This window comes from Desmodus rotundus, chromosome 4 (assembly GCF_022682495.2).
Source record: "Desmodus rotundus isolate HL8 chromosome 4, HLdesRot8A.1, whole genome shotgun sequence".
Classification (NCBI taxonomy): domain Eukaryota; kingdom Metazoa; phylum Chordata; class Mammalia; order Chiroptera; family Phyllostomidae; genus Desmodus; species Desmodus rotundus.
Window position 1 is genome coordinate 178,059,846 of NC_071390.1, and position 13,301 is coordinate 178,073,146.

General features: G+C 55.0%; 1 protein-coding gene across 3 annotated transcripts in view; it reads left to right on the top strand.

Annotated features, from left to right (window-relative positions):
- Positions 1 to 13,301, top strand: part of STK32B (serine/threonine kinase 32B) — a 161,979-nt gene that overhangs the window by 128,401 nt on the left and 20,277 nt on the right. For all 3 annotated transcript variants that reach the window (XM_045183054.2, XM_053923389.2, XM_024573815.3), the window contains one exon: positions 9,252 to 9,341. In XM_045183054.2, coding sequence (XP_045038989.2) covers positions 9,252 to 9,341 — 90 coding nt within the window. The remainder of the gene's footprint in view (positions 1 to 9,251; positions 9,342 to 13,301) is intronic.

A 13,301-nucleotide genomic window follows, 5' to 3' on the forward strand; every position in this document is an offset into this window, starting at 1 on the left:
CTGGGCGTTGGGGTCGAGCGCTGACCACACTACTTTATACTAAGGAGTGAATGGCTTATGACCCACCGCCCTAGTCAGGGCCAGGAGCATTCGCAGTCAGTACAGGGAGTTATCAGATACGCAAGTCTCCTCCCCCAGGAAATAGGGCCCTCCTTCCCCTGTTTGTGACCAGAGACGCCCATCAGCTTTCCAGCTGTTTCCTTAGCCATGGTTGCCCCCTTCTCCCCAGCCTTATCGAGTCATGACTGGGAATTCAGTCGTATCCGTGCAGGTGGGACAGCGCCACAGGTGCACGTGGGGAACGACCACGGTGCTGCGGTCAGTGGGAACAGCCTGCACCGCACACCGCCACCGTTTTCTTGTGTGTGGTGATGACATGTAAGGTTCGTGCCCTTGGCAAATTTCAGACAGACCCACCAGTGTCACGAGCTGCAGCCACCATGCTGCACCTCACGTCCCCCTAACCTTCCGGCGACTGCGTCGCAGGACAGCTGGCCGAGCAGAGAGCTGCCGGGGCTCTTTCAAGAGTTTGATCGTTGGTCCCGTGAAGTGCTTTTCCAGAGGACAAGCTGGTTGGCTGGGTGTGCAATGGAACAGACGTAAGCAAATAAGCACAATAATAGTTTATTCACCTTGTTCAGAACCGGCCGCTCACACGCAGCCCCCGGCTGTCACAGGCGCCGCTCCGCTCCCCGGTTCCGCTCGGCTTTCCGCCCCCCAGGCTGGGTCTCAGCTCCCACAGCGGGCACTCTGATTCTCTCGGAGGTCTGGGGTCTCTGGGCTAAGTAGCAAAAGCAGAGAGAGACCAACCTGGGGGAAGATGGAGTTGAAGGAAGACATGGCATGGCAGGATGGGGTGGGAGGAGAAGAGTTGAGTGTGCTTTGGGGCCAAGGGCCAAGAGCTGGAGGAACGGGACTTGAATCGTCATGGAAGGCCAAGGATCGCCCTCAGGTTCTGTTGGAACAGTGGGGCCGGGTGAGGAACAGCACTGTGGCTTTGATGGCGTACATGAGAAGCGCCGTGTTGCTCCCAGGTCTGTGGGTTCAGCTCTCATAGGCAGGGCTGGCTCCTAAGACAGAGGTCAGGCGGGGCCAGCCAGGCAGCCCTGGGGGTGCTGGCTGTGCTCACTGGCCCGTCTCAGGGTCGCCTGGCTGCCGGCTGGTATACCGGCCTGCTCTGAGTGGCCCGCCTCTGGCAGGCCAGTCCCACGTGGCCCAGTGTGGCTGCAGCAGAAGCCAGACCAGGGAAAGTCTCCACCTGCGTCACATTGCTGCCACCCCTGTGGGCAAAGCAAGTCCTCTGACCTGACTGGAGTCGGAGGGAGGACACTGCGTGTTACGCGGCCACGGGGCGATCCAGTGGGGAGAGCGTGCTCCTCCGAGCAGTCGTCTGGGAGAGGCCGGTGGAAACGGAAGGGCTGCCACGTGGCGGGTACAGTGGGCCCAATAGGCACGGCAGCTGCTCTCTCTCCTGTGGCGGGCTCTCTTCCCACAGGCGGGTGAAGAGATGACAGAGACGGGAGGGTAGCACCTGCATGGTGCCCTGAGGGTCCCTGGGGGCCCTTGTTTAGAGTTCATGGGCAGCTCTGTCCTCCTTCATATCCAGGAAGGTGTCCCTTCATTCTTGGAGGCATTGGGCCAGGTGGCCGAAGGACACAGAGCCCCTGCGGTCAAGGACTGTATGGCCTGGGGAGGCGGCTCTCAGCCACAGCTGCACATCACCCAGCAGGGAACTGTAAAGTGTCCTGAGGCCAAGCCCCACACACAGAGGCCAGGGCTAGGCGCTGGGATTTTTTACTTCCCTGGTGTTTCTGAGGTGGAGCCCAGGCAGAAGGATGAAGAGGCCATTCTGACCCAGCAGCATCAGCGCTGGGACTGGCAGGGGTGAGCTCTGCAACAGCAGAAAGTCAGCAAGGCTGGGGGTCGGGGTGGATGGAGGGCTTCCTGGAGGAGGGGATATGTCCATGTGGGATCCTGCAACATGTGTGGGGTTGATAGAGCGTTTGGGGCCCTGGCATTCCCCAGGGCAAGTGAGAAAGCTCCGCCCTCAGGAGGCCATGAAGCGCCCCCCGACCACATATCTGACTTCCACAGCTAGGGCTGTGACGTGCAGAACTTACTATTTTCTGCATTCTGACGCTTGACCGTTTCACACTGCAGGCCACCGTCCCCTGCCCTCGTCATCGCAGGGCCAGGTGCCAGACACCTGGCAGCCCCTGCGCCCCAGAGCCCCGACAGTCTTCAGGGGAGCCGACCTAAGCCTGCGCGCCCTGCCTCTCCCGCTCCCTCCCGCAGAAACCACCAGAAAGGCTCTTGCCCACAGTCCCCCCCCATCCTCTGTCTCGTGGTGACCCCCGGTCTTCCCTGTGTGCCCCCGCCAACGCCACGGTGCACGCCTCCTCTTCGGGCCTGTGAGTACAAGCTGTCTGTTCTGTGGCGGCTGTCTCCCATCTGTCGGCTCCTCTCTGCCTCCGGTTTCTATTCATGGACCACGCTGAGAGCGCTCATTAACTGGACGTACTTCGAAGAGCGGCTCCCCATCTGTCGCTGTCATATTGTTGGCAAATGGGATGAGTGCTCCCCAAAACGGCAGTGGCTCATCGACACCCACTCCTCCCTGGTGAAAACACAGATAGCCCGTCGCCACCGTGCCAGGAAGCGGAGGCTCCAGAAGGGCCAAACCAGGCACGTCGTGTTCCCAAATCCTCAGTGGCAGGGGCTGGAGCTGCTGAGAAGGAGGTGGGGGGACAAGGTGGGGGGGCCCCACCCCAACCGGTGAGGGGCGGAGGTGTTTCTGCTGAGCCTGAGGAGCTGACAGTGGGGGGGGGGGTCACTATTCCTGGTGGGACTCCCAAGAGTTTAAGGACAAAGTGTAGGAATGCCATTTAAAGCTATTCTGGGTTTGTCCTTGTGTGGGGGGTGGGGGAGCGGTGGCATGAGATTCTTTTCAGAAGGCTGCTGGGAGGGAAGTGTCTACTGTAGTTCAATGTCGTAGGAGAGTCGGAACGTTCTACAGGCCCAGAGCAGGTGGCCCGGCGCCGTCCCGGTGGTTTCTGTGGAGCGAAACGGGTGAGGCAGGCCGAGCGGGCTTCAGGGGCTCTGGGGCCAAGGGGCTGCCCCGGTTGTCTGGCACTGGCTCTGGGGTGACCTGAGGGCCCCCAATAAATAGCCCCTGTCTTAGTTTCCCAAGGCTGTTGTAACCTAGTCCCACGAAGCCAGGGGCCCAAACAGCAGGAATTCGTTCTTGCAGAGCAGGGAGCAGAAAGTCGGAGGTCAGGATGCCAGGCAGCCTCTGCCCCGTGGCCGCATCATTCCAGCCTCCCACGCATCCTTCTCGTGTGTGTCTGTGCCCAAACATCCCCTTTCTATGTGGACAGCGGTTGTATTGACTCGGGCCCACGGTACTTCAGTGTGAGTTCATCTTAACCAGTTTAATCGGCAGCCATGCTGTTTCCAAACGAGGTCCCATCCTGTGGTCCTGGGGCTGGAGGTTAGGGCTTCAGTCTCTAATTTGGGGGAAGAGGCACAAATCCACCCCTCACAGCCCTGTCTTCCCCATGTGGGGTCCTAACAAATACGAAATAGGACAGCGCAGTGGCAGGCAGATGCCAAAGTGTCACCTTCATTGCTGATAAAGGCTTGAATTTATATGAGTCCAAAGGACCTCAGAGCGAGGAGGCTTCACCACCCAGACCTCTCCTCAGTGGAGGGAGGGCTGCCCGGGTGAGACTGAGAGCTGGAGGACCAGAGCGTGCAGCGCTTGCCAGCAGGAGCTCGGGCAGAGCCAGGCTGAGCGAGGCTTCCTTGTTTGTCCCAAACAGCCTCTTCCCGCCGCCCCGCCTCCCCGCCTCCCCAGGGCCATGAAGAAAGGGCGGATGGGGGCTAAGAATGTACTGAGGTCGAACACTTCCTGGTCACATTTTAAGCTTCTAGGTTTCTGCCAACCAACATGCGTCCAGATTCCAGCTCTGCCTGATGATGGTCATTCAAGGCTCCCTGTCCCCAGAATGGTGTTTGATGCTGGAGCCATGGATGGCCCGGCCCCTGGCCTCACGAAGCACATTTGTGTGGAGAGGAGCCCCACAGTCTGGCATGAGTCGGTGAAGGCGATGGGGACCCCGCGGGGAAAGCAGTGGTCTTGCCATCCCGTTTCCGGGGGCGGAGGCAGCCCCATCCCTGGGCGGCTACTTGTCCTTGGTCAGCACGTCTTTCTCATCTGGGCTTGAGTGTTCCCAAGAGAACACTCAGTGGCTTAGTGAAGTAAGACGCTGGGTACTGAGTCCTAGCTATGGACTGGCTATGGGACGCTGGATGAAATAGTTGCTTCCTCAGCCCCTTCCATCGTGAGGGAGGAGGCAAGACAACGGTAACAGAAGTCCTGCCCCAGCAAAGCCCCCCGCCCATTGAACCTGCTCATCCCTGGCTGCGTCCCCAGAAACAGCCTCTGTGTTCTTTCCACCTCCCAAACCTGCCGAGGGCATCTCATCAGCAGAGCCTGAATCTTCCAGCACCCCAGCCGCCCGAGAGCCAGGAAATGTGGTTCCGCTCCTCCTGGCCCCTGTGGCCCAGGTGGCAGGAAAGGACGGACTGGACAAGGGTGGGGCGTGCCAGAAGATAGTCTGTAGCACGGAGCCTCGCAGGGCGCTCGCAGAGAGGGGACCACGCCTACGGAACTTCTCTGCAAATGATACTCATTGTGATTGACACGCTGGCATAGAACTTCATGCCCAGCACAGAGTGGAAGGGAAGTGCATGGGTCAGGTGGCCCCGGCTGTGCTGCAGTAAGTAACCCAAAAGTCTAGTGGCTTACCATCACGAGCCAGGGATGCAGAGAAAGGAGAACTGATGAGCTCTCTCCAAAGCCTTGGACAAGGTGGTTTCCATGTGACATTGAGTCACATGGGGTGTAAGTGCTGAGCAGGCACACAATACCGATGGTGTTGGAACGGGTCGAGGGGACAGGGGGCGGAGTGCCGAGATCTCAGCAAAGTTGCTCAGGGAGTCCCAGGGGCACTGGCTTCTCCTACCAGGGTGTTTTCCACTGCTCCCTTCTGCACAGGGGAGCCGGGAGCACGTTGAGGAGGTGGAAGGCCCTGCTTTCCTACCCATTAGCCAAGACATGGGAGGAAGTGAAGTCAAAGGGAGCGGAGGGAAAGCAGGGTCGTTCGGCCCCTTACCAGGCAGGGGCAGGCTTCAGAACAGGCCGCCCCCGCTACTGCCAGCCGACGGAGCCTGGACAAGCTTGTGCTGGGGGACTCGATGCAATTTCTCGTTCCTTTTGCTGCCGCCCTGCGTTAAGTTCTCTGTGAACCCCGTGAAGATAAGTGGGGGCAGGGGGAGTGCCCACATATGGTCCCGAGCGGCAGACGGGCAGCCTGAGTTACATCTCACAACATCTGTCCCGCAAACACGGTCACTATGAACAGTGAGTGCTGGGGAGCTGGGGCGGCTGGGCCCATATCCCTGATTTCATTTCTCTTGGGCTTCCAGATCTTTCTTTACATCAGCACCACCCTGAGCTCTGGCTTAGGCCTGTTGTAGACCCTGTAGACCGGCCAAGGTGGGGGCAGACATTCACAGACTTGACCCCCTCAAGTGTGATGAGAGGGAGGCAGGGCAGAGGGTAGTGCGGACAGCAGCCTCCCTCGTCCCTGCTCCTGTTCCAGCTCCCCGCCAGGCTGGTGCCCCGATCGCAGACTTCCAGCCCCAGGACCATGAAGAATAAACATGGGATGTTTCAGCCACCCAGCCTGTGATACCCTGTTCTCGTAGCCCAAGCTGACGGAGACACAGTCATAGAGACCGCTGTCTGTAGTAGTGAGTTTCCTGTTAACGGACGTATGTAAGCAAAGGCTGATGTGCATGTATGGGTAACATAACTCTTAGGCCAGGTTTAGAAGAACGAATGGGAGGCCGCCAGGCAGAGGGAGAGGGAAAGCATTCCCAATGCTGTCAAAGGTTTGGATGTGAGACAGCTTTCCACGCGTCCAGAGAAAGGAGAGAAGCGTGCGGGGTGCGGGGTGCATCAGCAGGGCTGGGGGTGTCATTATTGATGAGTGATGCTCATTAAAACATGTCTGGATGGGTCTCACACAGTACCCTGGGCTCCTTCTCTCTCTGAGTTGTGAATGTTTTCAATTTTTGCGAAGCGAATAGCCTAAAATCTGGCTCATATCGGCACATTTTGTAGTCAGTCTCTGCCCTCCCAGAAGGAGCTCCTGGGAGACGTAGTACGGCACTGGTTTCCCACTTCCCCACGTGTTACTCAGCCATTACAGGAAACGCTCAGGGAAGTTACAGCTCCTCAGGGTGCGGAGGAGAAGAGGAGTAGAGTTCTGCCATCTGTCACACCTGCTGTGCACCCACAGTCTGCTTCAGAGACTCCCCAGTGCCCGGGCCCCCAGGGCCAGGAGGAAGCAAGGCAGGGCTGGGCTGTCCCCTCAAGGGGACAGAGTGTGGCAGAGGGAAGGAACACCCTGCCCCAGGGAGGGGGACCTGGAGACAAGGTGTGGCTTCTCCACATGTCAGCAGCATGACCTTGAACAGGTCACTGGTCTCTGGATGTTCGGGCTACTCTTCTGTAAAATGAGGGCATCGTACCCTCTTAACAAGAGTACTTGAGGGCCAGTGTGACATTTGACACCCACGCGGGACCAGTCATGCAGCCCTAAGTCACAGAGGCTTCACCTGATGGGGGCACACTCCTCTCCCCCGGTATCAGCCCCCTGCTCAGGCCTGGCCCTGGCCTCCAGTCCGAGCAGCCGGCGTGACGTCCCAGAGTGAGCCGGGTCATGTCACCCCCACTCTTCCTGGGAGTCAGTGGCACTCTCCTCCGCCCTGAGGGCCCTGCACAGCTGGTCCTTCCCAGCTGGTCCCTTGCAGGTCCTTTATGGCTGCCACCCTCATCCCCAGTGGCTCAGTGGCTTGCTGCCTCTCTTCTTCCTGTCTTTGCTCAAATGTCCTGTTCTCCATCCCTCACCACCCTGTTTAATGCTTAAAACTACCCTGCAAGCTGCTTATTAATATTAGCTCCACTCCCCCAACCAGGAATCAGAGGATGGCAGAGTGAAGTAACCTGTCCAAATCTCCTAGTGAGTGGCTGTCTCAATGGGGACACCTGCAGTGTATGACAAGGAACAAAGGCCCTACTCGAGCTGTCCTAAGCAATAAAAGGTGTTTTTCAGCTGGTAGAACCGAAGACCAGTGGTGAAAGCTTCAGGTAGGGCTTGATCAGGCTCTGGCCCCGTTTCTTGCTATCCTTGCAGCTGTAGCTTCTCTGTGGACAGGCTTCATCTCCAGGCTGCCTTGCTTCATGGCAGCACGAGGCTGCTCCAGTTCCAGGGGTCCTGTCACACTGGACAAAGACACAGAATATCACTTTAGCTCCTGAAGCAAAGACAGCTCTTCATTTCCTGACCCCCCCCCGGAAAATCATCTCTCCAGTTTTCACTGGCCCCCACCGGGTCACACAGCTCGTCACAACAAACCTGAGACTGCAACCAAGGTTGTCTGGCTTAGAGAGTGTGCCCCCAAGCCCAACCCCACACGGCCTCGCTGCAGGCAGGACTGTGGGCAGATGAACCGACGGCAGGGCCGCTCATCCCAGCCCTGGGGGCTGTTGCAGGCTGGAGACACTCCAGGGACCCTACCTGGGTGGGACATGGGGCATTGTCTAGAAAGGGTTCCCAGTACAGTCCACGCACCTGGAGGGGCCTGCCGGTCATCCCTGAGCACCTTGTGGCTGCATCACACCCAGGACCCCGGACACAGTGCCGGGCAGCGTGGCCCCCCACACATCAGTGCTGGAAGCTGAGCCGACACCTGGGATTTGGCTGTGGACGGGCTGGTGCTTTTTCTGTCCACCATGGCTGATGGCATCAGACACGCCTGTCTCAGGGGCCCCTCAACAGGACTCATCACTTAGAGGTGCCCTCCAAGTCCCCCCAAAGCCAGTTTTGTGCATGCCACTCACCTATGTGCGGAAGTCCCACCACCCCAAATGTGTCTCGGATGTGACGGTCCAACCAGCCATGTTCACGGCTTGTAATGATAAGTAAGAAAAAATGTGAGCATTTACATCCGGTGTTCAAGGGTCTCCGAGCCGGGTGTTTATGCTCCCAATTCCCTAGAGAGCCAGTACCGCGCCTTCAGGAGCCACCCTCCCGGTCCTTCCCTTCCCCCCTTCCCCCCTATCTTGTCTCCAGCCCCCTTCCCTCCCTTCCCCTTCCCTCATGGGTCTTGAACACCTACCTGTGGGAGCACCCAGCTTATTCACATCCCATTGGGCTGGCTGGAAGAGGGTCTCAACCCCCAGCCCCCTCCCCGCTAAATTGGTCAGGTACAGTCCTGAGGCCCCCAGTGACCACTGCAGAGAGACAGGGGACAAGAGTGGCCCCCGGGCGTGAGAGTCCTCTCTGTGCACTGCCCCAGCCATGGTCACTCACAGTTCCCCTGACCCGGAGTCTGGGGGGACCTGTCTCTTCCATTTACCAGGAGCTTGCCCTCTCTGGGTCAGTGCCTCTACACTTTTAACCCTCAACTGCTTTTACCGTGGCCTCTGCATAATGGACTTGTTTATCTATGGGGACTATGCATGAACCACCAGAAAATTGTCCTGCATAGTTTGCGCACGAAATAGACACAGGCGTAAGCATTTACGTTCTACTCTTAGCAAATTTCAGTCGTGCAGCAGAGTTACCAACCGTGGTCTCCGCGTCTTCCATCTGATCCTCGGGCCTTGTTCATCTTGCAGCTCAGAGTTCGGGCCCTTTACCGACCTCCCCCCTTTCCCCACCCCTAGTGCCTGGCAAGCTCTTTCTACTCCCTGTTTCTGTGAGTTTGATTTTTTTTAGACTCCACATGTAGGTGCTCTCCTGCAGTATGCACTTATCTTTCTGTCTGACTTCACTTAGCACAATGTCCTCGAGGTCCGCCCATGGTGTCACCAAAGGGAGATGTCCTTTCTCACGGCTGAATAATGCTTCGCAGTAGACACACCACATTCTTCACCCACTTGTCAGCAAACACTTAGGTCGTTAGGCCGTTTCCATATCTTGGTTACGGTGAATAATGCTGCAAAAAAGAAAAAGAAAAAAAGATGTTTTCAAAGTATCAGACAAAATGCAAATGTAAGTAGCTGTTCTCGTGGTTTCTCCCCGCCCGGCACCTCGCAGACCACAGCCTTCAGTCACACGGGAAGGGCCCCACCGCCTGCTGCTCCTGCTAACCGGGTCTCTCTTTCTCTGTCCCAGGACACGTCCACATCACGGACTTCAACATCGCCACGCTCGTGAAAGGGGCAGAAAAGGCTTCTTCCATGGCCGGCACCAAGCCCTACATGGGTGAGTGTTCCCGGCACCTTTCGGGTGTGAGCTGCCCGGGGGGCTGCAGCCTCAGTGTGCATCCCCTGTTTTACCCACCCCCCACCCCCGTCGGCCCCAGTATGTGCTGTGCTGTCTGGCACCTTTGGGCTCTCCCCAAGCTGTCTTCCTGCCAGAAACACCTTCCCCTCCGTCTTCTGAGAACTCCCACGCAAGCTCAGGGAAAACAAGCAGTCAAACAAACAAGCCCTTCCGGGTGTTGCCAGAATGTAACTCTGGTTTCGGTCTCTTGGGTCTCCAGGCTTAGGTGTTGCCAGAATGTAACTCTGGTTTCGGTCTCTTGGGTCTCCAGGCTTAGGTATGCAACGTGTGGCTTGGGGTCGGCTTTTCTTCTTGACTTTTGATGGAAGTAGTATTTTTGGTCAACATTCTGTCTCCTTTCGTTTTCTTTTTTTTTTTTAAATATACTTATTGATTATGCTATTACAGTTGTCCCATTCCCCCCCCCAACTCCACTCCATCCTGCCCACCCCCTCCCTCCCACATTCCCCCCCTATAGTTCATGTCCATGGGTCATGTATATAAGTTCTTGGCTTCTACATTTCCTACACTATTCTTACCCTCCCCCTGTCTATTTTCTACCTACCATTTATGCTACTTATTCTCTGTACCTTTCCCCCCTCTCCCCCTCCCACTCCCCTATTGACAACCCTCCATGTGATCTCCATTTCTGTGGTTCTGTTTCTGTTCTAGTTGTTTGCTTAGTTTTCTTTTGTTTTGGTTTTAGGTGTGGTCGTTAGTAACTGTGAGTTTGCTGTCATTTTTACTGTTCCTATTTTTGATCTTCTTTTTCTTAGGTAACTCCTTTTAACATTTCATATAATAAGGGCTTGGTGATGATGAACTTCTTTAACTTGACCTTATCTGAGAAGCACTTTATCTTCCCTTCCATTCTAAATGATAGCTTTGCTGGATACAGTAATCTTGGATGTAGGTCCTTGCATTTAATCTTGGGTAATGTAATTATGATGTGCCTTGGTGTGTTCCTCCTTGGGTCTGGCTTCTTTGGGACTCTCTGAGCTTCCTGGACTTCCTGGAAGTCTGTTTCCTTTGCCAGATTAGGGAAGTTCTCCTTCATTATTTGTTCAAATAAGTTTTCAATTTTTTGTTCTTCCTCTTCTCCTGGCACCCCTATAATTCCGATGTTGGAACGTTTCAAGATGTCCTGGAGGTTCCTAAGCCTCTCCTCATTTTTCCAAATTCTTGTTTCTTCATTCTTTTCTGGTTGGATGTTCCTTTCTTCCTTCTGGTCCACACCATTGATTTGAGTCCCAGTTTCCTTCGCATCACTATTGGTTCCCTGTACATTTTCCTTTGTTTCTCTTAGCATAGGCTTCATTTTTTCATCTACTTTTTGAACAGATTCAACCAATTCTGTGAGCATATTGATAACCAGTGCTTTGAACTGTGCATCCGATAGGTTGGCTATCTCTTCCTCGCTTAGTTGTATTTTTTCTGGAGCTTTGAAGTGTTCTGTCATTTGGGCCATTTTTTTTTTTCTTTTTTTGTCTTGGCTTGTCTGTTACTTTAAGGGGCGGAGCCTTAGGTGTTCACCGGGGCGGGGTAACGCTGGTCACTGTGCTGTGACGCTGTACGTGGGGGAGGGGCCCAGAGGGAGCAATGGCGCCAGCCTCACTCTCCTCCGGATTTCAATCTTTCACTCCGATACCCACAATCAAACTGAGCTCCTCTGGTGCTGGTTCCCGAGTGGGTGGGCCTGTGCACACTCTAGGCCCCTGTGGGTCTCTCCAACGACCTCTCCCGTGAGGCTGGGAGTCTCTCCTGCTGCTGCCCCAACCCCCATGGGCGTTTTCAATCAAAGGTTTGAGGCTTTATTTCCCAGAGCTGTAGCCCTGGGTTGCGCGGTCTACTTCACTCCCCGCCGTTCGTCCGGTTTATCTATGTTCGAATGTGGGGCTGCAGTGTGCTACCCGCACTCTGCCTGCCCCGCTCTCCGCCACTCCGAGTCCGGCCCTCTTGGTTTATCTGCGTGAATGTGTGGCCGCAGGGTCTGCTAGTGCTCAGACTGCCTGCCCCTGTCGTCCCACACTCCGCCAGTCTCGGTCCTGCCACAGCCACGCGAGTCCTCTCCACCCCGGTGCCCGTCTCCGCCCCTCCTGCCGGCCTAGATGAATGTTTATTTTTTATTTCCTTGGTGTCGGACCCCCTTGCCATTCGATTCTCTGTCAGTTCTGGTTGTGCGAGGAGGCGCAGTGTGTCTACCTACGCCGCCATCTTGGTTCTCCTCTCCTTTCGTTTTCTTTAAGGACGCCTATTATCCGCGTGTTGGGTCTTCTTTGCCAACCTTCATTATCGATCATTTTCAAATCTTTCTTAGCTCTTCTTCATTTGTTTAACTTTTCCTCATTTTTCTTTCTTTTAAAGCATCATCTGTTTTCTTTATTTACTTTGTGTGCTTTCTAGTGAAGGAATTATTACTGAAATAATTTCCCTTTATTTCTAATTTTTTCCCGAGTTCTCTTGCCTGATTTCTGAGTTTTTAAATTCTAATATATGTTGTTCTTTTATGTCTTGTATAATTTTATTAATGTCTTCCTTAGTTCTTAGTTCTTGATGTCTATATTAATTCCTGATTGCTCAGTAACAAGCCATGTCAAAACTTAGTAGCTCAGGCCCTGACCAATGTGGCTCAGTTGGTTAGGCGTCATCCCACGAAGCAAAGGGTCACCAGTTCAATTCCCAATCAGGGCGCGTGACTTCGTTGTGGGTTCAGCCCCCAATTGGAGCACATAAGACAGGAAACCAACCAATGTTTCTCTCTCACACTGATGTTTCTCTCCCTCTCTCCTCACCCCCACCTCTCCCTCTCTGCTCCCCCACACCTTTCCCTCTCTCCAAAAATGAATAAATAAAATCTTTAAAAAAAAACAAACTTAGTAGCTTAGAACAATAACAATGTGTTACTTCTCACAATTCTGCCCTTTGGTTGGATGGTTCTTCTGCTGGTTCTGTTTTGGGCTGGGCTCCCAGGTTCAGCCAGTGGGTCAGTGGGGGTGGGGCTCAGTGAGGACTCAGCTGGGATGAATGGGCCTCTCTCTGTGTGGTCGTCCATCATCAAGGGGATTAGAGTGTGCTTGCTACATGGCGACAATAGTCTCAAGAAGGGAGCCCATTTCCCACATGCTTATAAAGTCTCTGCTTGTCTCACATTTCCTGATGTCCATTGGCCAAAGCACATCATGTGACCAAGACCAGGGAGCCTGTGGGAAGGACTGACTGCACAGGCCTGGCTACCAGATGGGCTACCATTGATTCCATGGGGAACCAGTAATGAGCCAGTCCGCCACACTGTCACCGAACTCTTTGAAACACTTGGTTACGGTTTTGGGGTCTCTCTTTTTTTTTTTTTTTTTTTTTTTTTTTTGTGCATCCTTCTGGTGTGTTTCCATTATAACGTGCTATTCTGCTCTTTGTTCTCCTCGGTCTCGTAATAAAGTTGCATGGATTTTGACGTGGATACCTCTCTGTTGCTATTTTTCATGTGAGATTATTTTTCCTGAACTTTTAGAAGACGGGGCAGTTTAGGGTAGCTTTTCTAACTCAACAGACTGACCTCTTCTGTTGTGTTCGTGAGGTCAAAACCCAAACCCAGTGTTCGAGCCGGGGCTCCCTGGCTGGTCCCACTTGCGCACCAGACCTGGACCTGCCCTTCCTGGGTCTGTACGTCCCCTGTCGGCTCAGTTACGATTCCACCCCCGACAGCGTCTCCTTGGGCTCCGTCCTGGCAGGGAGCTCTGCTGCACTGATTAGCGAGATTTGGGGTCCCAGCCGCTCCACCTGTGCAGAACGTGCCAAGGGCCCCTTCCCACCCCTGATGTTGGGCTGGCCAAGGTCCTCTCGTCTGTCGGCCAGCTGTGCTTCCCCGTGGCCAGGAGCATTTGGATTCTCTGTTCTCTGGTT